A 26,077-nucleotide genomic window follows, 5' to 3' on the forward strand; every position below is an offset into this window, starting at 1 on the left:
AAGCATCTTATTTTACAATTGGGTGTGAGTTCAAATTTACAATTGAATGATGTCAACATAAGCCATATGTGTAAACTAAAATCAAATGAAAACATTCCTAAACAAATAATACTTACAAAAAATGAATGAATTTGAATAAATATTTTAATATTGTCTGTGTAATGTGTTTGTCAGTCAGAAAAATCCCTTTAGCTTTACATAATGTAGTATAGCTTCTGAATTTCTATGCTATAAATAGGTCTTAAGCATACATGATGCCAATTTGACTCGAGCAGATAAGTTTAAGAAGGGTTATCATATATTTGATTTAAAAAATAAATTTCAGTCAAAATCAAACGCCAAGGTCAAGATAGACCTCGCACTTCATTCCGAAGCCTGTCCTCAGATCTCTGTAGCTATAATAATAGTTTCTTAGTTAAATTTTTTGTATAATTTATTTAAAGTATATTTGTAATGGTCTGAACATTCACAAAAAGTGTTTGAAATCAAGCAGTGATTTATCTCAGTAAAGAATGAAGGCAGCCTTTAGGCAGTTTTTTTACTGAAAGAATTTTTACTTGAAGAAAAGCAAAATAACAAGGAAAAGATTCCAAAATTCCCTGTTTTATTTAATTAATTTCTAGGAATTTTGAGATGTGTAAATTATATTGTTTTCCAAAATAATCACTATTGATTTCACATTGAAGTTAGGGACCCAAAAATGTTTTTTTATGGTATATTGCCATTAATTTCTGCCAAATTTCATAATTATAAACCATTATAATGTTTAATAACTTGAAAATAATTCATCTCATTTAAGGATGGAGTTCTGATATATTCTGCCCCATAGTAAATATGTGTATAGAAAGTAGGTCTTATTTTTTTTAACAATATCATTAGTTAATTTATTGTACATTTAAATTATATTTTGAATACAGTTAACAGATACAAATGTAGAAAGATACCAAAAAGTTTGATTTTTCATGTAGGCATTGGGAGAAAATAATGAGTGAGTCTTTCAAAAACGCATATTAAACATAACTCTACAGGTACAATCGTACAATATGCATGTGCCTAGACGGGTCAGTTAAGCTCAGCTTCATGTGATACTTTTAAATTTACGCTTATTCCAGATTCGATTTGAAGAAATGTTTTGGAAACAAGATGAAAATAGTTCATTTATAAGCATTACTGAGCTATAAAAACAGGAAAAAAAAAAAACAACTTCTGTTGAATGACAATGATGCAACAAGTTATAACAAAAAAGGTGTATGTATTTAGGTACATACTGTTACAGGGCCACTCGTGGCGGCACCTCTTAATACGGGTGCCGTAGTCTCTGATATTTACTGATTGAATTGTAATGCGTGCTCGGGTTTTATGGGCGCCACCGTGCCACGTGCACGGACCGATGTGAGACTCTTTCTCAGGGTCGTGACGTCGCCCATGTGAGGCGTGATTTTATTTTCCCCCTGAATACACCTAGCACGAATCCCTGCCCGCTCTCAGCGTCGGGCACGCTATTATTTACGCAGTGGGCTCTCAGGCGTCCCACACGCCGTCACACTCCACGTGGTCGAACAGAATTAAATAAGAAAATAATACATTAGATTTACACACCTGATTTATTCGGCGAATTCAACTTACACGATTGAAACTGTTAAAAACGCCCGCGGCACGAATCGGTTTAGGTATGAAGACCCCCACGTGGTCACATCTTAGATTACGTATTACAAAAGAGAAAAGACCGTTGCTGAGACAATTAGTTATACAGTCCCCCGACCGAGAGGAGCTCCGAGGACGAAAAGAAAACGATTTGTACGGAATTAAATTGAAACAGAATTACTTGGCGGTGAAACAAACGGTGAGGTCCCCGGAGTGCTGGCGCGTCTACTCTCGGTCTTTGATGGCGGCGGACTGGGCTGAGATCATGGCTCGCTCGACTAACATGGCGTTCTCCTGCCGAAACAATTGCTGTTAAAAGATATTTGCGAATTCGTGCCACGGGAAACTAAATTAACATGACAAGAATGCATTAAAAATTATGTGACAATTTATGAATACTTGAAAAGAATAATACCTATTATAATTAATAAAATGAACATTTAATTATTGTCTGGCTTCGGGTTTCCTTGGGAATGTCCGGAAACGCTATGATATTTTAATACATTATTTTAAATTAAAAGTACATAAAACCCGCCCGGCCAATCTGCCGTCACGTTGCACTTAGGGAATATAAAAACAAATAACACAATTATATTTACTTATGTTTTTAGGGGTGCGGCGCACTATGAAGTGAGATAATAAAAATAAATAACAATCTTCCGTTAAATAATACATATTTATTTGTCCAGTGTGAAAGCTACATGCTTGGGGAAAAGAGGTGAACATTTTTAATGACTTCAACCTGTGGGAGGTTGTCATGAATATAGACCAGTGTGTCAAGATGGCCGGCCTATGTAAACACAGTCAAGTAGTCGCTCGTGTTATTGTATGCATATTGTAGTCAGTTGACGAATAAATTAATTGCAAACAATCTCTCCGAATTGTCAACGTATTCATTTGCTAATGAATACATGGTGCCGAAACCCGGGACTGTGTTATGAAGAGTTAAACGAACATACAACTAACGTTAACAGTTAATAAGAAATCGTCATGGCCACGGAGTCGGGGGTAAGCTTAAAACCACCCAAACCATTAGTAATTACAGAACAAGGTATGGCGAATGCGTGGAAATTATGGAGTCAACAGTTTGAATGGTATTCTGTCGCAACTAACCTCATGAAAAAAAGTCCAGAAGTACAAGTTGCCACCTTCATGACAATAATAGGCCCGGATGCAGCTAATATATATAATACCTTCTCACTCACACAGGCAGAAGAAAGAAATTTAACAGAGATCAAAACAAAATTTGATGCATATTTCTCTCCTAAATCGAACATAACCTACGAACGGTATATCTTCAACAAGATTGTGCAAATGGACAACCAGCCCTTTGACGATTTCCTGACTTCTGTCATAAATCAAGGGAAAAAATGTGACTTCCAGGAATTGACAAATAGCCTTTTGAGGGATAAAATAGTGGTGGGCATCTACAGGGATTCTGTACGTGAACGACTGCTAGCTGAAGAAAAGCTAACCTTTGACCAGGCAGTAAAAATTTGCAGAGCTGCAGAACTAACTAAACAGCAATTACTAACGATGAAGACGGATAATGCACCAGCAGTTGAAGCCATCCGCATGGACAGACATAGAAAAGGAAGGCCTTCATCAAGAGGAACAGAAAGGAATCGGTCACCACCGTTTGAGTGTTCCAGGTGCGGCACTTCCCATCAAAGGAGATCATGTCCGGCGTTTGGGAAGTCTTGCAGAAAATGCGAGAAACCAGGGCACTTTGCACACATGTGCAAGTCCAGGCAAGTTACAACACTCACAAGTGTGAATTCACAAGTAGAACAACAGCAGAACACTGGCCAATTAGAAGACTCGGAGGAAGTGTTTCTAGTGTCATGTTTGGCCAGGTCCGAAGCAGAGTTTGACTGGATGGAAACATTGACCCTACAAAATAAATACAAGGTAAACTTCAAGCTAGACACTGGCGCACAGTGCAATGTCATAACTGATTCCATTGCTCACAAATGTAAGCTGGAAATTGTCCCATCAAAAACCAAGTGCCTCTTGTCCTTTAGTAAAGACGCAGTGGCAGTGCTGGGTGAAGCACACTCAACAGTAGTAACTAGCAGAAAGAGAGTAGCAGATATCAAGTTTCTGATTGTCGAGAAAGGACACCAATGTGTACTTGGAAGGAAAACATGTGAAAGCTTACAGTTTGTTAAACGCATGGAAATTGTGGACACATGTGATGAATTATTTGATGGTATAGGGCGCTTGAAGGGTTTTGTTTACGATATAGACTTAGTAGACCAACCTAACCTCAAAGTACACCCACCTCGGAAAGTACCCTATCCTATAAGGGACAAGGTCAAAGAAGAGCTTGACAGTATGGTAAACAGCAACATCATCACACCCATTACTGAACCTACCCCGGCGGTCTCGCCCATGGTTGTTGTACGCAAGGAAGGTCAAGTTAGAATATGCATTGATCCCTCTGACATAAACAAAAACCTGAAAAGACGGCATTTCCCACTCCAGACGCTGGAGGAAATTGCAACTCGCTTAAATAAATCCAAATACTTTACACTATTAGATTGTAGAAAAGGATTCTGGCAAATAGAAGTATCAGAAAGGACCTCTAAATACTTGACCTTTGCAACACCCTGGGGCCGATATGCTTGCAAACGCATGCCGTTTGGCCTAGCCTCAGCTCCAGAGGTATTTCAGCAAGTAATGACTCATCTCTTGCAAGACATTGAAGGTACAGAATGCTCAATGGATGATATCCTGATTCATGCCCCCACAAAGGAAAAACTGGAATCCCTTACAACGACCGTGATAGCCAAACTCAAAGACGCGGGGCTGAAGCTAAATGCCAGTAAATGCTGTTTCAATAAAGAGCAAGTCAAATTCCTGGGTCACATCATAAGCAGCCAAGGACTCTCGCCAGACCCCGAAAAAGTGGAAGCAATCGAGCAAATAAAGAAACCCACAACAGTGCAAGAGTTACAGAGATTTCTTGGCATGGTGAACTACTTGTCCAAGTTCATACCAAAGGTGTCAGAAATATCGACACCCCTGCGACAGCTCTTGGAGAAAAATGTCGCTTGGTACTGGGGACAAGAGCAGGATAAAGCCTTTGAGACACTAAAAATCTGCCTCAAGAATCCCCCAGTATTAACATATTATGATCACCACAAACCAGTTACCTTATCAGTAGATGCAAGCAGCCACTCAGTAGCATCAGTTCTGATGCAAGAAGATCAGCCCATTGCCTATGCATCAAAGGCACTGACAAAGGCTCAGCTAAATTATAGCCAAATGGAAATAACAGCATGTAAAAAATTTCACCAGTATATTTGGGGAAACACAAACCTACTAATTGAGACTGACCATAAACCTCTGGAGGCCATTTTCAAAAAACCACTCCTGGATGCGCCTGCCAGACTGCAAAGGATCCTGTTCGAGGTATTGCCATATCACCCCACAGTAACGTACAAAAGGGGAGCGCAATTGTACATAGCCGATGCATTAAGCAGAGACTGCCACAACATTCCAGAAACAGACAGTCCAACCTCTTTTGAAATCCACGTCTTACTGCCATTGTCAAAGGAGCGCACTATGGAGTTGCTAGAAGCCATTAACAATTGTGACGAACTATTCACCTTACGGTCAACTATACTGAAGGGATGGCCGTCCAAACAGGAACTCCTACCAGAATGCCTGCGTAAATATTGGACTTATCGAGAAGATTTAGCAGTGTACAAGGACATAATTTTCAAAGGGATGCGCACCCTCATTCCAAGTAGCATGAAACCACTGGTGCTGTCACACTTACATCGTCCACATAAGAGCATCCTAGGTACCTTACAGCTCGCACGGGACCATGTGTTCTGGCCAGGAATGACGCAGGACATCACAGAATTTGTCCAAAAGTGTGCTACCTGCAACCGGTCACAACGGGACCCTCCTCAAGAATGCCTCAGTGCAGAACTCATCCCATCTCGTCCGTGGATGTTCGTGGCATCAGATCTATTTCAGATAAAGGGTGACAACTTCCTCGTCATAGCAGATAGTTATTCAGGCTACTTTGATTTTATACAGTTACGATCAACTACAAGTGATGCAGTTATCAAAGAACTGAAACGATGGTTTGCTCAACAGGGGATTCCAGACGAACTTAGGACAGATGGAGGCCCACAGTTCACCTCCTTTGAATTTGGAAAATTCCAAAAAGAGTGGAACTTCTCACACCGCATCTCTAGCCCCCATTTTCCCCGCTCAAATGGGTTAGCGGAGCGATACGTCCAAGAGGCAAAAAATTTATTGCGCAAATGCAGCATAGACAAGACAGACACAATGCTTGCTCTCTTGCACCACAGGAATACCCCTCGAGGAAGGCTTGGCTCTCCAGCCCAACGCCTCATGGGCCGCAGGACAAAAACGCTGCTTCCAACCAGTGAGAAGTTGCTGCTACCAGCACTAGTAAAAGGTGTTGCAAATAACCTCAAATTTTTACGACAAGCGGAAACACAAACGTTTAACAAAAACAAATCAAAGCCAACCACTCTTTTACCAGAAGACGAAGTCCTTTACCGGGAAGCACACAGGAATTGGGTTCCTGCAAAAAATTGTTCAACCAGTACCAGAGGCACGCTCGTACATCATCGACACACCCACTGGTAGATATAGGAGAAACTCGTGGTTCATCAAACCCTCGGGTCCCTCCTCCGTGACTCTCAGCAACCACGTACATCGGAGAATGCCGCACATTCCAGGGGAAAATAGTAAGGACGAAGAGGAAGTGACACCACATCCAGCGGGCGAAGCAGCACAACCACCCACGTCTGATAGGACACTCTCAAGGAGCACTTCTCCAGACTTCCTGGGGTTCAAGGAAAACCTCCAGCATAGGAACCCTGCCACGAACACCAGTTTCAGCCAAAGGAACACAAGCATGGATACACATATCCCCAAGATGACTCGCAGCGGAAGATACGTGATTCCTCCATCAAAAATGAACCTGTAATGTAAAGTAATACCAGCCTAGTGTACTGTGTATTTAGAAGTAGAATTAGTAATTGTCAGACTGTCAAGATAGCACTGGAATAGACTCGTTGGAAAAGGGAGGATGTCATGAATATAGACCAGTGTGTCAAGATGGCCGGCCTATGTAAACACAGTCAAGTAGTCGCTCGTGTTATTGTATGCATATTGTAGTCAGTTGACGAATAAATTAATTGCAAACAATCTCTCCGAATTGTCAACGTATTCATTTGCTAATGAATACAGAGGTGATAATTCCTAGAGCTGTCAGCCATCATCAGCGACAGTATTACACTAGAGGGGTAAAGGCTGTCGTCCACGTGGTCATATGCTTTATATTATCTACCAATAAAACATATCTTAGCATGTCAGGATAGCTGATTCCTTCTTTTTTATGTTGGTGGCAGAATGTTTTCTACTTTATCTATAAAAGGTTCCTTCACTACATTTTGAATAAACCTTAGTAATGGGTGGGCACTGCGTTGTGCATGTGCTGTTTTAAAGACACGTTTTTGTAACTAGTTGACTGGTTCTCGTCCTGGTAAAACACAGCTAGCTAATAACGCAGGTGTTGTTTATGTATCTGAACAACCATGTAAAAAGTCTTTCTTTGTATTAGTTTTCTTTAAATTTATGTTGCTTAATGCAATGAAAATAAAACCCCTCCACATTAATAACTTTTAATATCTCAACAATTTCGGAAATTATTCTTACCAACCGAAGGAAAAAAAAAACTATAGTTATTCTGAAACGTTTTCAGAATTTTGGGATCCCATACAGCACTAGATTCAACAGAAAAATTTTATCATCAAATACTTGCATTTAACCTAAGTTCATTTTAAAGGATTTGCAGTTTTGACTTGTTCTTATTGCTAGTTTTAATTACTCAGTCTCAAACTAGCCTTAACATTGAACAAAATACTGTTCAGTTGTGTGAATGGTTGGTTAGGTTAGCTTTATTTAAAATACTTCAAAATGGTTTAGGTAGCTTAATTTAAATTACGGTTCATATATGTGAATCATTGCTTAGGTTAGATTAGCAACATTAAGAAATATTATCACTAAAAATATTCCATGAATTAAATAAAATGTTTACTATCATAATATGATTTATTGTTAACACAAGCTCACAAAGTCTTGCTGGTTGAAAATGTGTTTTTGAACATAAACAAGCATGTGTTATCACCTAAATGTTCTTATTTATTGTACAGTGGCCTGACCTTTTTTGTGCATATTTTCACTAGGAGACAGGTATGGTAGTTTCATCTAAAAATAGGCCTGCAGAAAATATAATGCAGGCTCTATGCACTTTTAAAACTTAGGTAATTTAAAAATAAACTGCAACAGTTTAAAATTGTCTTTTTCACATGATCTGTTAGTAAACGTTACCAATTTATCAGCCCTATGTAGTTTAATTCAACCAACATATCTTTTGTGTTTATTCCTTTTTTAACAGATCTCTGACTGTTAACTTTAGGAACACTGCACTTGCACTTGCTTTCGTGTGTTATTCCATGCAGAGTCATTAAATAACACTCAATGTCTGCTATTCAGCCCCAGTTAAGAAACACACAGTATCCCTCCTTCTATCTTCCATTCAGATGGTGGTGCTGGAGGAGGTAAACATGCACTTATAATTGTTAATGCAGGTACTAGAAACATGTTCACTGTTATTATTTTTTCTCGCAGGGTACATGGTATACTTGAATCCCCGATATATCAAACCATGTTATATCAGGATTCTACTTTCAAATAACAATTTTGTTTGCAGCAATGTAACTTTGTAGTGACTCTTATTCAAACAATTTTTCTTTGTTCCTAACAAACCTTTTGCTGTTTTAGAGAAAGATTTTCTAAAGTACAATAAATACCAAAGCTTCCAAAGGTTTTTAGAGCAATGACTGGTGAAAGATAAAAAATATTATTTCTAAAGTGATGGTCATAAATATGGTAAACATTTCGTTGAATAGCAATGTATCTATTAGTCTTAATAATTGTTATCATTCCTTTTTGCTCACTTTCAAGGATGCCTAATATTGTGAAAAGTCTTAGGATAAAAGTGAGTAGATGCAGTCATAGAAAACAAGACCTTAAAAAAAATTTAGTTAATATTTTTTGTGTTCATTATGTTATCTGTTGCATCAGATCACTTTTATTTGGTAATAATTATGTTTTTATGATCGTGGAAGTTTTGTAAAGCATGGATTCCGCAGCCAATGAGTAGAAATAAATAAATTTAGGTTTATATAAATGTTTTGATTTGTTGCTGTTCTGTATATTAAATAAATTTTTTTGTCTTGTTACAGAAAAGAAGAAAGTGGAAGAAAAGGTAAGCAACATATTGCTAATATATTCATTGTGTTGTTGAATCATATATGAATTGTTGAGTTCGATCCCCAATAAATCAGTTCCTGATTTTTGTAGAGAGAAACACAAGAAACATATTCATGTAACATGTAGTTTTCTTGAGGTATTCAAACTCCCTCTACTCCCCATCTGTTGTGTTTATTAGATGCTCCATCCGTGCCAAATTATTTAATGGCTGGTATTTATGAGGTATCAACAGTTTGATATGGGATAATGTATGTTGTTTTTCATCCTTCGGTATTGTATTACAAGCTGATTTAATTGAGTGGCGTATCTGTTGATATTATTATAAAGTTTTTCAACACATTATATGGTTTATAAAGAGATGATATTACCACTTGACGCAAGTTTTTGGATCTGATGTAGCCACATAAACTATTTAATAACCAAAGTATGCCCACATTACATGGCAGGTAAATTTTGTGATAAGTACTTACTAAACACTAAATCAGAAATTGAAGAAAATTTTGTGTCATGGTGTCACACATTGTGAAGTTTATTTGCACTTCAAATAAATAACATATCAACAGTTTTCAGTCTTCTACAGCTAACACAAGATATAGACTTTTCATATTAGCTGTGCTGCAAACAGCCATTGGTGGAAGCTTGAGGCACAGTGTTATGTACGTTCTACTCCCAAGAGGTTTCTCTTCTCGTGCCCTCTGAGGCTTTCTGGTGACCGTAAAATAGCACTCTTCTCCTAGCCCTGAGAACGACAGAGATATCTACGCAGTCAACAGAAAGGAAAATTATTCAAACTTTAATGGAAGTGGTGGAGTGGGTGGTACAGGACTCACAAGAACAAGTGATGCACACACTTTGCTTCAGTTGCCAATAAATAGATACTATCTGCACCCCAGGAAATATTGAAGCTATGCAAACAAAAGATTTTTTGAGCAGAGGCTCCAACTTATTTTTGTGTATATTTCATTAGGAGACTGGGATAATCAGTTCATATAAAGTAGCCATGCTATATTTAATTTTATAAGATAATTAAAAAATTAAGATATCGTAGTTTAGAAGTGCTTATTTTCATTAACTGCATGTATTTGCTGCCATCATTAACTGCAAGTATATGCTACCACTTTTGCACCATCATTTTAACTCGATCAACAAATTTCATATGTACTTATTTTCTTTTTTTAACAGACCTATACCTGTTAACTTTAGGAATACACCACTCACCTGTGAAAAAATTATGACACACTTTTTCGCTGTGTTCTTTCTTTAGAGAGTAAATATCCAGCTAACACCTGCTGAATAAGTTTTTATTGTTATTTTTCATCAGTCATCACTTACGAATTTGATACAAAACAGATTAGAACATCTGCTATTTCTAGTACCAGTAAACAGAGACTATCCTTCCCCCTTCCCTTTCTCTGCCATCCAGATGACGGCACCAGAAGAGGTAGGCAAACACTCATAATTATTTTGGCTACAAGTACTAAAAAATTTTCCACTTATTCACTTGTTATTTTTCATTTCGGAGGGGGGGGGGGGGGGGACAACAACACGATTCTACCCACGATATACAAAACCACGTTTTATCGAGCTTCTACTGTCTGAATCTTATTAATAAGTTAATACCCAATGCTGGAACACTGTTGGTTTCATAATGTTGGCCAAACATAACAATAAAAACCAATCAATAATATTGTGTGGTAAAAATTATCTCAGAAAATAACAAAATATAGGGGAGCAGAGTGGAGTTGACTCACCAAGAAATTGCGCATAATAAAGTTGCACTAAATGTAATAGAACATATTATTTAGCAAATTGTAATTTATTGGTGAGGTGGGGAAAGTCATGATTCCAGATTGCTTTTTTGAAGAGCCAAAATTTTGACTTAAGTAACATAATAATTTGCTGCGTGAAATTGGTCTTGTGTTCCAAAATAAGACAATTAAGTGCTAGACATGGTTCTGAGTTAAGTCCCTAAGTAGGTTAAATTTAGTTTACACAGTTTTAATCGAAGGAACGCCTATAAGTGAGATAATTTTCAAACAAAAAGAAAATCTGAAAATATAAATAAATTTGAAGAAATAAATTGGTTTCAATCCAAAACAATTATGCATAACATTATTTGGTACGAAAATTTTGTTTGTGATTTTGGCTCAATATAAGCAACCATGCCAATTTCCCATGTATTACATTTAAATTTTCTTTATTTTGTAATTTAATTTTTGGTATGTTGCTTTGGTATTTTTATGTTACAATTATAGTTATTATTTTATTTGTCAATTTCTTAGGTACCTACATAAAAATTTAATCCAAAGCCTTGTTTTTAGATAACAATATAAAATAGGTAAAAAAATAAAGATAAAATTAAAGGCTCTAGCTTCTCATGTCAAAGCATCCACCAAGGAGGACTGCTAAATTGTTGAATAGAATAATATGGTACTGCAGTGCTAACTATTGCATAATGTATTAAAAAAAGCTACAAGTAACCATTTTAACAGTATTTAAGACATTTACCGAACTCAACGTCTAGGCTACATACTGTCATCATACAATATATGCAGATCCAAACAAATGTACAAAATAATTTCTAGGAATTGTATAAGAACTATTTTAATAAGAACTGAGCTGCACACAAACATCAATTACACCTAAACTAGTTTACACTATCTTGCCAACAGATTAAAAAAAACAATTTGGACCAAAATTCATATATTACCAAATATGTAGATAGGTAACTATTTACCAAAATCTGTTTAGATTGTCAATAATGTAATAGTATCTTATGTTCTTTTTTCAGAAAAAAGAAGAAAAGGAGGAAAAGAAAGAGAAAAAGACAGAAAAGGTAAAGGAAGAAAAGGACGAAGAGAAAGCAGAGAAAGTGGTCGAAAAGAAAAAAGAAGTGAAAGAAACAAAAGAAGAAAAGATTGAAAAGATGATTGTAGATACTGTCGAGAAGGTAAGATTAAAAATATCAGTAAAGTTGTCAGTAATGAGGGCTGAACTACAAGTACAGTACGTCTTTGAGTGGTTCTTGCAATGGGGAGATTGAGTCAAGATGTAGTTTGAACATACGCCATTGCGACATACAGTGCAATCTGCAATGGCATATGTCCAAAACTACATCTTGGATATAAATACAGTAACTAAGCTATATTTGTTAATATGTAACTGGAACCAAATTTTTAAGGTTTTGTTACCTCCATAAATTTACACCACACATTTGAGTTTACACAGAGAAATAAATAATATGAACACAACTAACAATTATTTATAATTGATACATGTGTAAAGATACAGTTTACACCCAATTGTATTTTTTATTTTTAATTACTTCCTAAGGATGAACCGGAGTCTGATGATTACGAGGATGAAGAAAGCGAAGAGATGGATTCCCAGGAGGTAGACATGCATTTCACACTTTCCACTGTTTAGCCTACTTGATAAATTTTTTCATTAAAAAATTAATACATATACAAAAAATTTCTAGATTTATGGTTTTTACTTTGAATTTTGTAAAGCTTTTTTAAAAAAAAAAATTAGTTATTTCTTAGGTTTTTGATTTAAAAAAAACATATATTTTTTGCCATTAAAATATTTTTTTCTATATACCAACAGGAAGTCATTGAAAGAAAAGTAGCCGACAAGAAAGTACACGAGGATAAGGTAATGATTCACTTCCTTGACACTTAGCTGGTTGCTCTTGTATGCTTTGTACAACATGCTCACAGAATCAACTAATACATATTAATTTTTGTGTGATTTTTTTTGTAGCACCTGATATTTTATATTTCTAGTCTCAGTTCAAGGCTTTTATATTGCTTTTTTTTGGTCCATCGGTGTATTGACTCGGCTCACATCAGTTATATGTATTGCGTTTGTTATATTGTCAATATTTGTGTAGACACAGCTCACAGTTATACTGCTTTTGATATTGTATATCATCAGCTAAGCAGGTTGCACAGTTACCAGCCAATTTTCCACCTCACCCTTTCAAACTTTGTCACTGTTTCATGGAAAACCTTTAGACTGACAGAGTTACATGAAAACAACCTTTTTGGTTAATTTTAACATGTTAAGTAAATAATCATTAAAATTTGATTATTACCCACCATTACATACATTAACACAGTAACAAGAGACAGCTATTCTTAATCATACTAATGAAGAGGGATGGTGTTACTAACCTTATTTTCTCACTTTTAACATTTTCATTCAAGAAAACACTAATACAAAAATTTGTTGTTTATTGTCAAGTAGTTTCTGGTATTTAAAAATAAAAGCATTTTAAAAACTCCAGCTTTAAGTTTTTGTATCTCTCTCAATAATTACTTTAGACTATTAGTCATAATATATTTTGAATACTATGTCTCATTTTATATAAGGTATCGACTCAAAAATTTTGTATCCGTTGTTCAACCATGTGTGTAGGCCTATACTGTTTGCAAATGAATCCATCATTGACATAAGTTATCATTGTGAATACTACTTGTCAATTAGTTTTCATGAAAGGTAATTCTGTATAGGATGACATTAGAGACAGACATATACATTAAATCTCAATGATATTGGTTAAGAAATTGACCATGACTTATAGTAAGGAACTGAGCTAATATTTGCCTGCAGTGATAAAATTGAAATCAAGGTGGATGAACCAGCTTTTGAAACCAGGTACTCTCAAAATGAGAGTGCAATGCTTTACCTTGTTCACTGGGTATGAATAAGTATGAACAATCAAGTAAGGCACACATAATTTTTAAAATCTACATGACAAATAATTTTATTGTCAACTAGCTGTGCCTGTGATTTTGTTCATATGAATGCAATAATTCACACAAGTTCTTCAGATAAAAAAGTTGCTAAATGATTATTTATTAATATAAATACAAAGTTTTGCAAACTATTTTTCTAATGTATATGTAACTCCTGCTAACAACCACAACTATATGATTACTCCATTCCTGTGTCCACCATCAGGGGCGTAGCCAAGGGGGGGTTTTAGGGGTTCAAACCCCCCCCTTAGCACCAAATATTTAATTAATTTCTTATTCATCACTCAAACAATTTCGTATTAAAATTAATAAAAATTTTAACATTACTATATTTAAATTTAAGTACCGAAAACTGCTAAAATGGCACTATTTTACACCTTAAAATCCAAATTTTCCTGGGGGAGGACCCCCGGACCCCCCGCATGCTTCTTAACACCCCCCATACACAAATCCTGGCTACGCCACTGTCCACCATTACAGAGAGTCTTGTACTTTGGGGGATCAATTCCTTGAAATCCACTAGGTCAAATGGTCTAGAAGGAATTCCCAACTTTATAATGAAAGGATGTTCTCTTCTCTTGTTCCTATACTTCATGTATTTTCAATAAGAAAGACAGCAAACAAAATGCTATGAACTAACTATAGGCCTATCTCTTTTCTAAATGGGTGTGCCAAAGTTTTTTGACAAAATAATATTTAAAAACCTTAACTTCAACCTAAAAAATAGACTCTCTGATAGTAAATGTGGTTTCAGAATTGGCAAAACACTACCACTAATCTAATTACCTTCATCAATCCAATGATAAAGTGAGGTCAATTGGATGCTTGCCATTTTGATGTATCAAAGGTTTTCGACACAGTAAACCAGCACATATTACTAGAAACTGTCTAATATAAGATAAGTGAAAAATATAAAAAATGGTTTGGTAGTTATTTGAAATATTAGAACTTCTTTCTTCAATCAATAGTATTAAATCTAACTTACATGTTGCAAATTCTGGTGTCCCTCAAGGTAGTACACTATCCCCTTTTCAACATCTTTATTGATGTTATAATCAAAGAATTAAATTATTCTATTGGCCTTCTCTTTGCCGATGACCTCAATATATTTAGAAAAATTACCTCTTTACAGGACTGTCACCCATATCAATTTGACATTTCTTCTGTTCTCGAATGGTGTAATCTTAATGTTGTTGACCTTAACTATGCAAAAACTACTACTATAACTTTCTCAAATAAATATTGTCTCATTGTATTTGAATACAAACTAGATAATCAAGCCATTGTTTAATCTATTGTGTCAGAGACTTAGATATCTTGCTTGATTCAAAAATTCTCTTTCATAATCATATCAAATCACTTAGCTGTAATGCTAATAGATAGCTCTGATTAAGTATATTACTTTTAATGCATCTAATTTAGATTCAATACTTAATCTTTATATAGCTTTGGTGAGATCCAAACTTGAATATGGCACTGTTATTTGGAACAACATTAGTAAAACAGATAGTGATAAATTAGATAAATTACCAAGAAAACTGATTAAAAGTATGGAGCAAACCTCTAACATGATTCAAAATGTAGATTTTCACTCCCTTCTTGGATCTTTATCTTTAATAAGGGATGTATTAATGCTTTATTTATATATAACTGCTACAATAATAAAATTAACTGTAATCATCTACTTTCTAATACAGGTTTTAAAGACATACTTTCAACAGTTGTCAGCAATCTTTATTATGCACACTAAGCAAAATTAATGATAATTTATACGGAACTATTTAAAAATTCTTCAAGTATGTTAATTATTGTCCTCTATCAGACAATTAAATGTAAAAAAATTCCTTCTATCTTTATTTTAATATATAATTTTTGTTAAGAATAAAATAATATGTTGTATATAATATGTAGTTTAGTTGCTTAATTCATAAAGATTTCATTCTATAATCATTTTCTATTTGTTTTATTTCTTGTTTTTTTGTGATGTATATAAATAATTATTTTTTGTGTTTTTAATTATTTTGTCTTGGTCTTTGTATTGTTTTGTCTTTGTCTTTGTATTGTTTTGTCTTTTTCTTTTATATATTTGTGTTACTTGTATCGTGTCTACCATCCTAGGCCATAAGCCATACATAGGTAGGCATGTAACAAATTTTAAATAAATAAATGAACATGACAGTTAAAGTTACATTAAAGTTGAACAATGAAATTAAAACTTATCAAAGTAGGAGATACACAAGTTCAGCAAAAGTATTTAATGTATAGTATTAAGTATGTAATAATTCGAAAATCACTTCAGTTTTATTTATTCATCATGGTTATGTATTTATTAGGACACACATTCACTGTAAAGTTAGTCTTCGATTAACTGATACTTGTTTAGCAAACATTTTTTTTGTTAATGGATGCCAAATTTGCTACTGCGGACATTTCCGAATCATAGCTTACAAACGGGCAGTGTTGGTACTTCTTGAATAGCCTGTATATACACTCGTATCCAAGCGGTGCACTGCTTTCACACTGAATAATTCTTGCATGCATTTATAATGGTTATCGAAGAATGACACAACTATTTTAAAAGAGTGTCTCTGTATCTTTTCTCTTATTCCTGTAAAAAAACAGAGGGTAAGATGCATAGCTAATATTTACAATACGCGTGGCAAAGAAAACAACGGCTAACTTGCCCCTTCCACCAGCACATGCCTCCTGTTATGACAAGGAAATCTGTACATGTTGTTCACAGAATTGCCAGACAGTGATGTATAAAAGCCATTCTGTTTCAAACAGTTTTGCAGCCAGCCATTAGTCCGTTGTTCAGTCACTGTTGTTTCACCGTGTTTTTACCCCAAATAAACACAGATTATGTTCTTATAGTTCATTGTATTTAGTGCAATCCATACTATGTACCTGTTTAATTCGGTGTAGCCATATGGATACAAAAAAAATAAACTGGCCTCTAGTTATGGGAAGAAAAAAGGTTTGCTGTGTGTTTATCCCCTCCATTGTCTAACTACCATTCCATTAAAGACATTTGAGGGGAAGCAGCTACTTGTCATTTGGGACCTCTTACTTCAGGCCAATTTACACATACCAGCGTTATGACAGAGATGTGGCCGGCCTGTGAATTCACTGACGAGGTTGGAAATATTATTCTAGAAATTTGAAGGGTTTATTTAGTTTACACTCACCCGGGGCGTGTCCATGCTGCTGCAAAGAGTGCTGTAGCCATCACCGTATCATGACCACAAGTTAATTGCAGACAATATTTTCTCATTTCATGGCCATGCAGCTGGTAGATATTTATGAATGTAGTTGCCAGATGATGAATGAAATACTGTCTATTGTGAATATAAATCAATATGATATCATGGTCAGTGAAGTTAAAGGTTGGTCATGGCACTATCACGTATTTGGGGTGTGTATATCGGCCTTTACTCTTATTCTTCTTTCTCTCACCCTTGCTAATCCCAGACTAATCTGTTTACAACCTTCACGCTTGCTCTATCCAAGCTGACAAGTTTTCAATTTTTTGGTTCTGCTGCGGCACGTCATCCCGCCGCGTCACCCAGCATGCGGCAAACGTTTTACATCACATTTTAGGCATTTTGGGAATGTCTAGGAATGTAACCCAGGACATTAATTAACATTGTTCCTTATGGGTAAACGTGATTTAATTAGCATACTTTTTGCTTAACTGATAATTTCTGGGAACATAACATGTCTGTTAACTGAGGACTTACTGTATATGTAAAAATAAGATGGAGTGAAGTTATAACTTCTTGTTGTGATGCTTTACCGAAATTCATTTCTGGTTCATAATTATCATCATATCTTTGGAATTGCTTAAGATATAACAATGAAATAGAGACTTAATTAATCTTGCGGTTACTATCTAAAATTTGTTTGAATTTTAAGTGAGTAATATGAGAGGCTTTTGATTGAATTATTTCATACACATGGATATAAGTTTTTATAATATTATTTTTGGTTTTGTTGTCTAATTTACTTACAGGGAAAAAAATATAATTTTTAATAATTTAAAAAATCACACACACTTTGATTTTATTTATTTGTCTTGAGGGCTGGTTGACAATAGATACCCGGAGGTCATGTATACTGCTGCCTGTGTGACAAAAGCAATGTAAAGAGAGACTCCAGGCATGACTATCTAGTCTGGATAGATTCCTAGAATTACTCATTGTGCATGCACATGATGTGTGAGATAGAAAGAGAAGGAATGTATTGCCCATACCTCCACTTTGGACTTCCTGTTTGAGAAAGTGTTTTATTAATTTCCTCAACCAACCAAACTTTTGCTGCTATGTCTATAAAGCTTTACTTCGACAGCAAAATATCATGGGTATGCCCCAATAATATCAAGTATATAACCTATCAGTGGCATTGCCTTCTATAATTTACATATGATGTATTTTATTGTTGATATTTAATTTTTTTGTTTCAATAATTTTGTGGGATTTAGGATGCGTTACCACATTCACCAATTAACATACTGTGTCACTGTGTCTCACATGATTGGTACACTTGCTTATCATAAATTATAAGATAAAGTGACTAGGGTTGGCTATTGCTTTTTGACACCTTCTATGTCAGGGATATGCACTGATCTTTTAGTTCACTCCAAACACATTACTAAATATAATTAAAAACATTACTGTGTATGTATTAAGAAGTAATAGAATCCTATTAGGCACGCACGTAAAATTATTTTAATTCTGGTTATTTATCACCTTGTGTACGTGTGGAAGACTTTTTGAGAGTTAAGGGTTCCTTTTTTTTTCACCAAATGACACACACATAAATGATAAGTGGAATTGGTGTCAAAAGGCCTATTATAAATTAATGTCCTGTGACTATTGTCATGATGATCATTCATTAATGTATGCATAGTGTGCATAGAAAAGTGTTGAAACTTTTGCCTGTATCCAAACTACTTTTTCCAACAATTTTGCAGTGAAAAATTAATAAGAAATATAATATAATAGTTATACTAAGTCTGATTTGATTAAAGTTCAATTTTATTTAAAGTCTTGCTCCAGCAGAATGTTTTCTTGCAAAAAGTATGGGTAGTTTAATATATTTCTTCCTTATTCTGTTATAACTATTCACATAATCTACTGTTATTCCTTAACTCACTGTTTTGTTTTCTTGCCATTCAAAAAGAATGTGATATTTTAACGCTTGCTTAAAAGTCTTATAAGAGTAATAAATTGTAACTTATTTTTTCAGTACTGCATTACTATGAAATAATATTGTGTACATGTGCTTGTGTTTATCGTATTTTTTTACTCATCCATGTCGACTAAAGTAACATTGTTACCAAGGAATTAAAATACTACTCATAAAGTATAATGTGAATAATATTTAGCGTGAAAATGGTTTTCTTGATGCAAAATGGTTTTTTATGTAGGTAATTCATTTGCAGTGTAGCTATTTTTGTGTTGTTTTAGGCATGTGTTTCATTACTAATTTTATTATTATTCTATTTTAATATGACAGTAAATCATTTAATTTGTTTGTTAAAACTTGCTTAAGTTGTTCAAGCAAGAACTGAAAAAGAGTTTGGAACTAATGAAAAAAATTATTTTACAGAAAACTGTTCCAGAAAAAAAGCCAGAACTGAAAAAGGTAAGAAAATATAATTTTAAATAAAATTTTGCTCAGTGAAATCAAGCCTTAAAATATGAAATTATGAATATTCTGTAAAGTTGGTAGTTTTAGTGTGAGCCACAATCTATGATCTGTTATTTTTTTTTCTCGTAGGTCAATTTTGTATCTGGCTCACTATATTTTTATCGTCATCTGTGATAGAATATATTTCACAGTCCGTTTTACATGTTTACATTAATAAATATTATATTCTTTAAATCTTAAGCTAGCCAATTTATAATCAAATAATTCAACTCATTGCATCTAATACAAGTATTACAGCATTAAAATTTGAACTGCATTTTCAAAATGTTTGCTTTTCTTATATTATATTTCTTATATTGCTTTTCTTATATTAGATATTAAAAATATCTGATATATATTTTCCTGCACCAATTTTTCTTTTATCATTTTTTTTTAAATTTATTAGTTTTGACTACCTACATTTGATGTGTTGTGTTTAAAGTAAGCACTAATGAATGACAAATAAAATTATAAAGAATTACCTGTACTTAAATAATTAGCAAGTTGGTTTTATAATCAGGATATAATTTTTTAACATGAATTTTTGTTATTTTCTTGGCCACTTGAGGAACTGATATGTTTTTGAATTAACTTCTTCTTTAATTTTTTACAGGATGAACCTGAGAAAGTAAATGAAGTTGGAGAAGCTAAAAAACCCAAAAAATTGGAAAAGCCTAAGGTACTTTATTTTATTATTATTTACCACTATGTATTACAGGTATTAGAATCAAACATTACTCATTCACATACAACACACTGTGCTCATAAAACAAAATAATTTAGTCCACAAATAATTCCCTATTATATCATTATGTGTTTCACTTAAAAAAGAGCTTACTTCTGAATTGAGCTACAAAATTGATTGTTTGAGTATAACATGAGTACCTACCTAATGACATATATGATATCATTTTACATACAACTATATGTAGTTGATTTGTCCTCTTGAAGTAATTGATTTGTAAGTTCAAACAATCTCATTCTTCTAAGGTTAATGAATATTGCATTGCTACTAGACACACAAATTTAGTCAACAACATAAAATTAAGTGTTAGTAATTTAATTTAGTCATTGAACTATGAAGGAAGATTTATAGTACTTTTTATTAAAAAAAATATCACTTTTAATTATAATACTTTTTTTTCAACTAAAGCTTATTTCTGATTTCGTATTATTAATTTGAAATAGGCTTGCTGTTTTTCAGTGCTTCAAAAATATCTTTTCACCTGAGTGTATGACAATGTGGTTAACTCACAAAATCAAATAGGCAAAGCTCACAAAGTAGGCCATAGATGTCTCATTTATAAGTAAAACTGCTTTGAAATACAAAAGTGTCAAACATGTAGTATTGAAATTTACTTTATTCTACCCCTCCTTCAAAAACAGATTATATTTTTCATATGGGTCACAAGAGGTATGAAACATTTTTTCGCTAGTCACAGTATGTGGACAAAAACCACTTATCTAAAAATTGACACTTATAAATGTATAAAGACTGCATTATTTTATATATTTTCTTCTTAATTATGCTGCTGTATGGAAACTTAATTATTATACCCTTTGAGTCTTAATATATGCAGCGAGATTGCTTAAGTGTAAATAACATACTTCAAACTTTTTTGTAACAAAATACCTGGTAATTTTGTTAGTTTAAATAGTGCATAGGTAAAACTAAATCTTTTGTAAATTTTACTGCTATCATCTGTTTTGTTTTACAGTAGTCAGAGTAAATAACATATACTGTCAATCAGAGTAAACAAATAATGCCTACTTTCAGTCCAAAGAGGCAAAAATGTTTCTCATAGTGGCAGAAGCCGACCAACAAACACAATATATTTTTGAGAATATAAGTACAGTAGAACCGTGTTATAATGATCCTGCCTATATGTTTTCCTGTGATTAATGTAATATTTTTAAAGTCCTAACATTTTACTCGTAATGACAATGTATTTACATCCTGTGAATAATATTTCACAATTATAAGTTTTCTGCCTTTTTTGTTTGTTTTATAAAATTCAAGAAATGCAAAAAAATTTTTTTGAAAACCTCTGTTTATTGTATATATCAAATGTACATATGTTTGCATTTACTTGTCTCTTGGCACCTTCATCTGGAAACCAAAATAACCAATCCTTCCATTCCTTGCCATTCTGGTGTGTTTTCAGATGTACATAGGTAGTTCTATAATGTTTTAGTTTGCCAACCGTTTCACAATGGCACAAAAAACTTAACAGCTTTTTATATTTCTTATAGAGTTTAATATATTTTATTCATAGGTAGGAATCCACAAAAAAAATGCTATATTGGTGGAGGAATTGGACATAAGTATTTCCACTCTGAATGCTATCGTGAATTGTTAGACAATTTTACAGAAATGTGGCAATGTGTCTGTAAACACAAGGAAAATAGAATCTGGAAGCACCATGAAGTTGAAGGAAAATTAGTGGCTTGGTTTAAGCATATTCAAGCACTGAGTGTTCCCATCAGTGATTTCAACATTAAATTTGTTTATTTACCATTATTATTAAAATATAATAATGATTTTTAAGAAAACTGCTAAAACTATAAGTGGGGGTCACATTGTAGCAAACTTTTATCTTGCAGCTCGAAGACGTAAATTAACAGTGATGGGAACAGCATAGTTGAAAAACCACACGTTCTGCCTCATAACTGCATCACTGCATCACTTTAGACTGCTGTTAATTACTGCCTCTTGACCTTCCGCTTAGTTGATAAACTTGAGGGCGTACCGGTGTTGAGATGGGAATATCGGTCGAGATTAATGGGCGCCACCACGTGAGTGGACACGTGGACCCGGCTGGAAAACTCTTAACTCAGTGCGTTACGTGGCCCGTGTGCGGCGAGATATTAGCCCTCCAGATGTTATACGCAGCTCCTGTCCCTAACTAAGCCCGCTCTCAGCGTCGGGCACGCTTCTAATTACCGCAGTGGGCTCTCAGGGCGTCCCACACGCCGCTGACCAGGTTAGGGACCCACGTGGCCCCCCGAACACAAAACACGTAACACAGTTAATTGGCTTTTATTCTACTCACGGTACACGTCCTTACACGATCCTCCACTGATACAACTATAAAATGCCCGAGGCACGAATCAGATTAGGTGAGGAGGCGAACCACGCACGTGGTTGCCTCAAGGTACAGACACGTCCGCCCTCGGCCGCCGGGAGAGAGAGACTGGGGTGAGCTCATCGCTTGCGGGTGGCAACATGGCGCCCGTTCGCGCCGAACACAATTACCGTTACACTTTGCTGTAGCGTGCCCCAGGTTACTATTAGAAAATACATAAATCCTTTTACAATAATTATTAAATTACTTCCATGTCCAGACCGTCTGTAATAATTACTTATAAGCATAAAACATGGTTCAAATGAGTTGCATGCTAGTTCCTCCATCGCCTGCTAGGGAGCGTCCTTGTTCGTGCTTGGACTTATTAAATAACAAAAGATCATGAAGTTATTAATTAAAAGACACTCACATGCATAGCCATCGTTACACTGTTTTGGGGCGGAAAGAAAAAGGATTACAATATTAATTAATATATATTAGGGGTGCGGCGCACTGCAGCTAAGCGCCCTCTTGCCGGGCTAGCAACACACGCACACACGAGCGGGAGGTTTGAACAGAGATGGTGGTTGGGCGGTGTCATATCGGGCTCAAAGGGGCCGCAGGCCCGGACGACGTCAAACTACACAATCTTTTTGCAAACTGCGTCACTTATGTCACTGTACACTGTAGTCCAGGGGGTGGTAGATGAGACAGGATAACACTTTGGAATGCCACGAAGATCATTGTGGCTCCCTCTCTTTCACTCTCCCGTGCAACCACCATGTATAACAGCATTCTTTACTTTTCGACAACTACAGTCATTAAACTCAATTTTTTTTCTAATTGCCCCTGCTTGGTTCAAAAAAGGCAATGTAAATAACTTAACTGAGGAAAGTGGCTCCAGAAAAGCTGTAGTAAATGTGGTAATATAAATTTAATAATATAATTAATATTTATTTTTTTATTTCTGAGTGTTTGAATTGTGATTTTTACCCCATACAGTATTTTTCATAAACTCATGATATATAACTTTTGGTCCACATTATATTCAGAGTTGCATTATTTTCGGGTAAATATGATAAGTTTATATTTCTTGCTTATAATGTTTTCCTGCATATAATGTTTTTTTTTGTACCTTTTGCCCCTTTCAAAAACATTATAATATTAGTTTTCAAAATATTGTTCTGCATTATATATATATATTTATTTAATCAATTTAAAATTGGTTATTTCACATTTTATGACAAACATTTTAATGTTCCGCCCTTTAAAATATCCTGGCTGATATTTATGTTATGTTTACAAGTAATTTAGTGTTGATAATTTGTTTTAAATGCCAATTAAGATTTTAGGAACATACATACAACAATGCTCTTTTAAATGGTCCAACACAAGGTTAAAATTTCATTAATATAAAATGTGAAAAAGTTACTTTTTCTGTTTCGTAAAAAAATTTTTCACACCAAATGTTCTTGACCTAGCCCAAGAGTAATATTTTTGATAACGTTTTTGAATACAGTTTTTGGAATGTCATTAGTTTCCTGAAGGAAACCAATTAGAACTCTTTGAATGCATACTACACATTTTCAATCATGCTACGTTTAGATGCAGAGAGCAATAATGCAGTTCACATAGAAGCTACTGCAAAGTAACATCCTTGATGACTGAAGATATCTTCACTAGTTTATTTTGTGGTCCAAAATTGCTTATAGAACTGCACCGACATAGTTTATGTTTAAGTTAAGTTCACAAATATATTGCTTTAAATATTTTTGAACTCTACTCAGTTCATAGCAATACTAAGAAAAAGCTGATTTGATCTTTGAGTTTTGGCCTTTGAAATTTAACCTCACTGCCTTCTTATCTTCAACTTTAGCACAACACCAAGTGGAGTTTGAAACTTCTAGAGAAATTCTACACTCTAACTGTATTCTTATATAAAACCCCCGAAAACCAAATGTTTTTAGAACATTTCATAAAAATTTCACTGTGTGTTAAGTGCTGGAGATAAATTGAAATTTATTGAAATTGTCTCTTTGGTTACACACCAATGACAGAAATTCTTACGTCTTTTTTGTAGCCTAAAATTTATTTTAAACTTATAAATAAAGGATACTTACCAAAAAGAGTCAAAATTTATCAACATACCAGTTAAAATATCAGAATAAATTAATTTTTCAGTTTTCATGAAAATCTAAAGGATAACATGGTACAAACATGAAAGTGTATTGCTGTTTAATTTTTTGTTTCCACCAAGGCACGAAGTTGAACAGTTCTTTGTAAATCTGTTTTAAAAGTCAGTTTCTGGCAAAACAATTTTTAAAAACGCAGGTCAGTTTTTGTTGTATTTTACTCTTTCAAAGTATCCAGTACAGAACCTCATTTGATTTTCGTTAAGTGTTTTACTAAAAAATACTGATGATTTATAGAAAAATTTAATTACTTTTTTTTTTTGTGTTTTGTTACACAAATACAGCTTGAGCAAAAACATTTACCATAAACATAGTACTCTAATTATTTTTAAGTTTCAAAGGTCTAATTGGGACTATAATTCAGACTACTGCAGCTTTATGGCTGTTTGTTACATTTTGTCTATATGCAAGTTGTGTTATAGATGTTAAATAGTTTAAAATGTAGAAATAAAATAGGTATGTTCAAAATCATATCATCTGGAGTTTTTCAATGTAATTTTTTCCAATTAAAAAACACTTTTGATATGACTTTCTTCTCAGACTGAAGAAGACACTAAAAAGTCTCCAAACATAAATAAACCCTCATTGAAAAAATTAGACGAACATGTTAACGATTTACCATCACTTAAGGAACTCCAAATCAAGCCAAAAGATGAAACCAAAGAAATCCCAAGTAAGCCTAAAACAAAGTCATCTGATGAAACTGTAAGAGATTTAGAAGCTAAGAAGCCTGATGAGAGTAAACCTTATGTTAAAGAAATTGAAACTGAGCAGCAAGACAAGCAAAAAACCTTACCCAAAATGTTTAAAACCAAATCAACTGATGACACCATGCCTAAAATAAAAGATGTTGACCAAAACCAGATTGATAAAAAGCAAACTACACAAAAAAAATCTGATACAAAACAAACAGATGAAACACTTATTCCACCAAAATTTAATGACAAAAAACTAAGTGACACCTTAAAGACCCCACAAAAATCTTTGGAAGAAACAAGGATAGTATCAAAAATAGTTGAGCCGGAAACACCAGCTTTAAAACACACAGCTGCAAAGGAGGTGAGGAAATATTTGATGCTATATAACATAGGTATGATTCATATGTTTTGGTGACATTTATGAGGCTGAGAATTTTATTATTTGCAGCAAAATGCTTTAAGTTACACAAATGAAGAACTATTATTTCTATGCAACAGCTATAATGCTTTGGCAATTAAATGATTTTATTATTGCTTTATTTAACACTGAAATATTTTGGTTGCTTAAGAGATTTTTTTAAATGCTTACAAAGTGTTTATATATTTTTTTTTCATTTTATTTTGACTTATGTTTCTATTATACGCAAGGTTACATAGCATGACAATTATTGATTGACTATGTTTCACATACATAA

The 26,077-nt window shown here is 34.2% G+C and overlaps 1 protein-coding gene across 1 annotated transcript in view; it reads left to right on the plus strand.

Moving 5' to 3' along the window:
• LOC134529473 (twitchin) overlaps positions 1-26,077 on the plus strand; it is a 547,023-nt gene that overhangs the window by 151,696 nt on the left and 369,250 nt on the right. Inside the window, exons 16-22 of the mRNA XM_063363606.1 lie at positions 8,946-8,968; positions 11,765-11,923; positions 12,307-12,366; positions 12,583-12,630; positions 19,347-19,382; positions 20,041-20,106; positions 25,225-25,743. Coding sequence (XP_063219676.1) covers positions 8,946-8,968; positions 11,765-11,923; positions 12,307-12,366; positions 12,583-12,630; positions 19,347-19,382; positions 20,041-20,106; positions 25,225-25,743 — 911 coding nt within the window. The remainder of the gene's footprint in view (positions 1-8,945; positions 8,969-11,764; positions 11,924-12,306; positions 12,367-12,582; positions 12,631-19,346; positions 19,383-20,040; positions 20,107-25,224; positions 25,744-26,077) is intronic.

The sequence above is a fragment of the Bacillus rossius genome, chromosome 2, assembly GCF_032445375.1.
Source record: "Bacillus rossius redtenbacheri isolate Brsri chromosome 2, Brsri_v3, whole genome shotgun sequence".
Classification (NCBI taxonomy): domain Eukaryota; kingdom Metazoa; phylum Arthropoda; class Insecta; order Phasmatodea; family Bacillidae; genus Bacillus; species Bacillus rossius.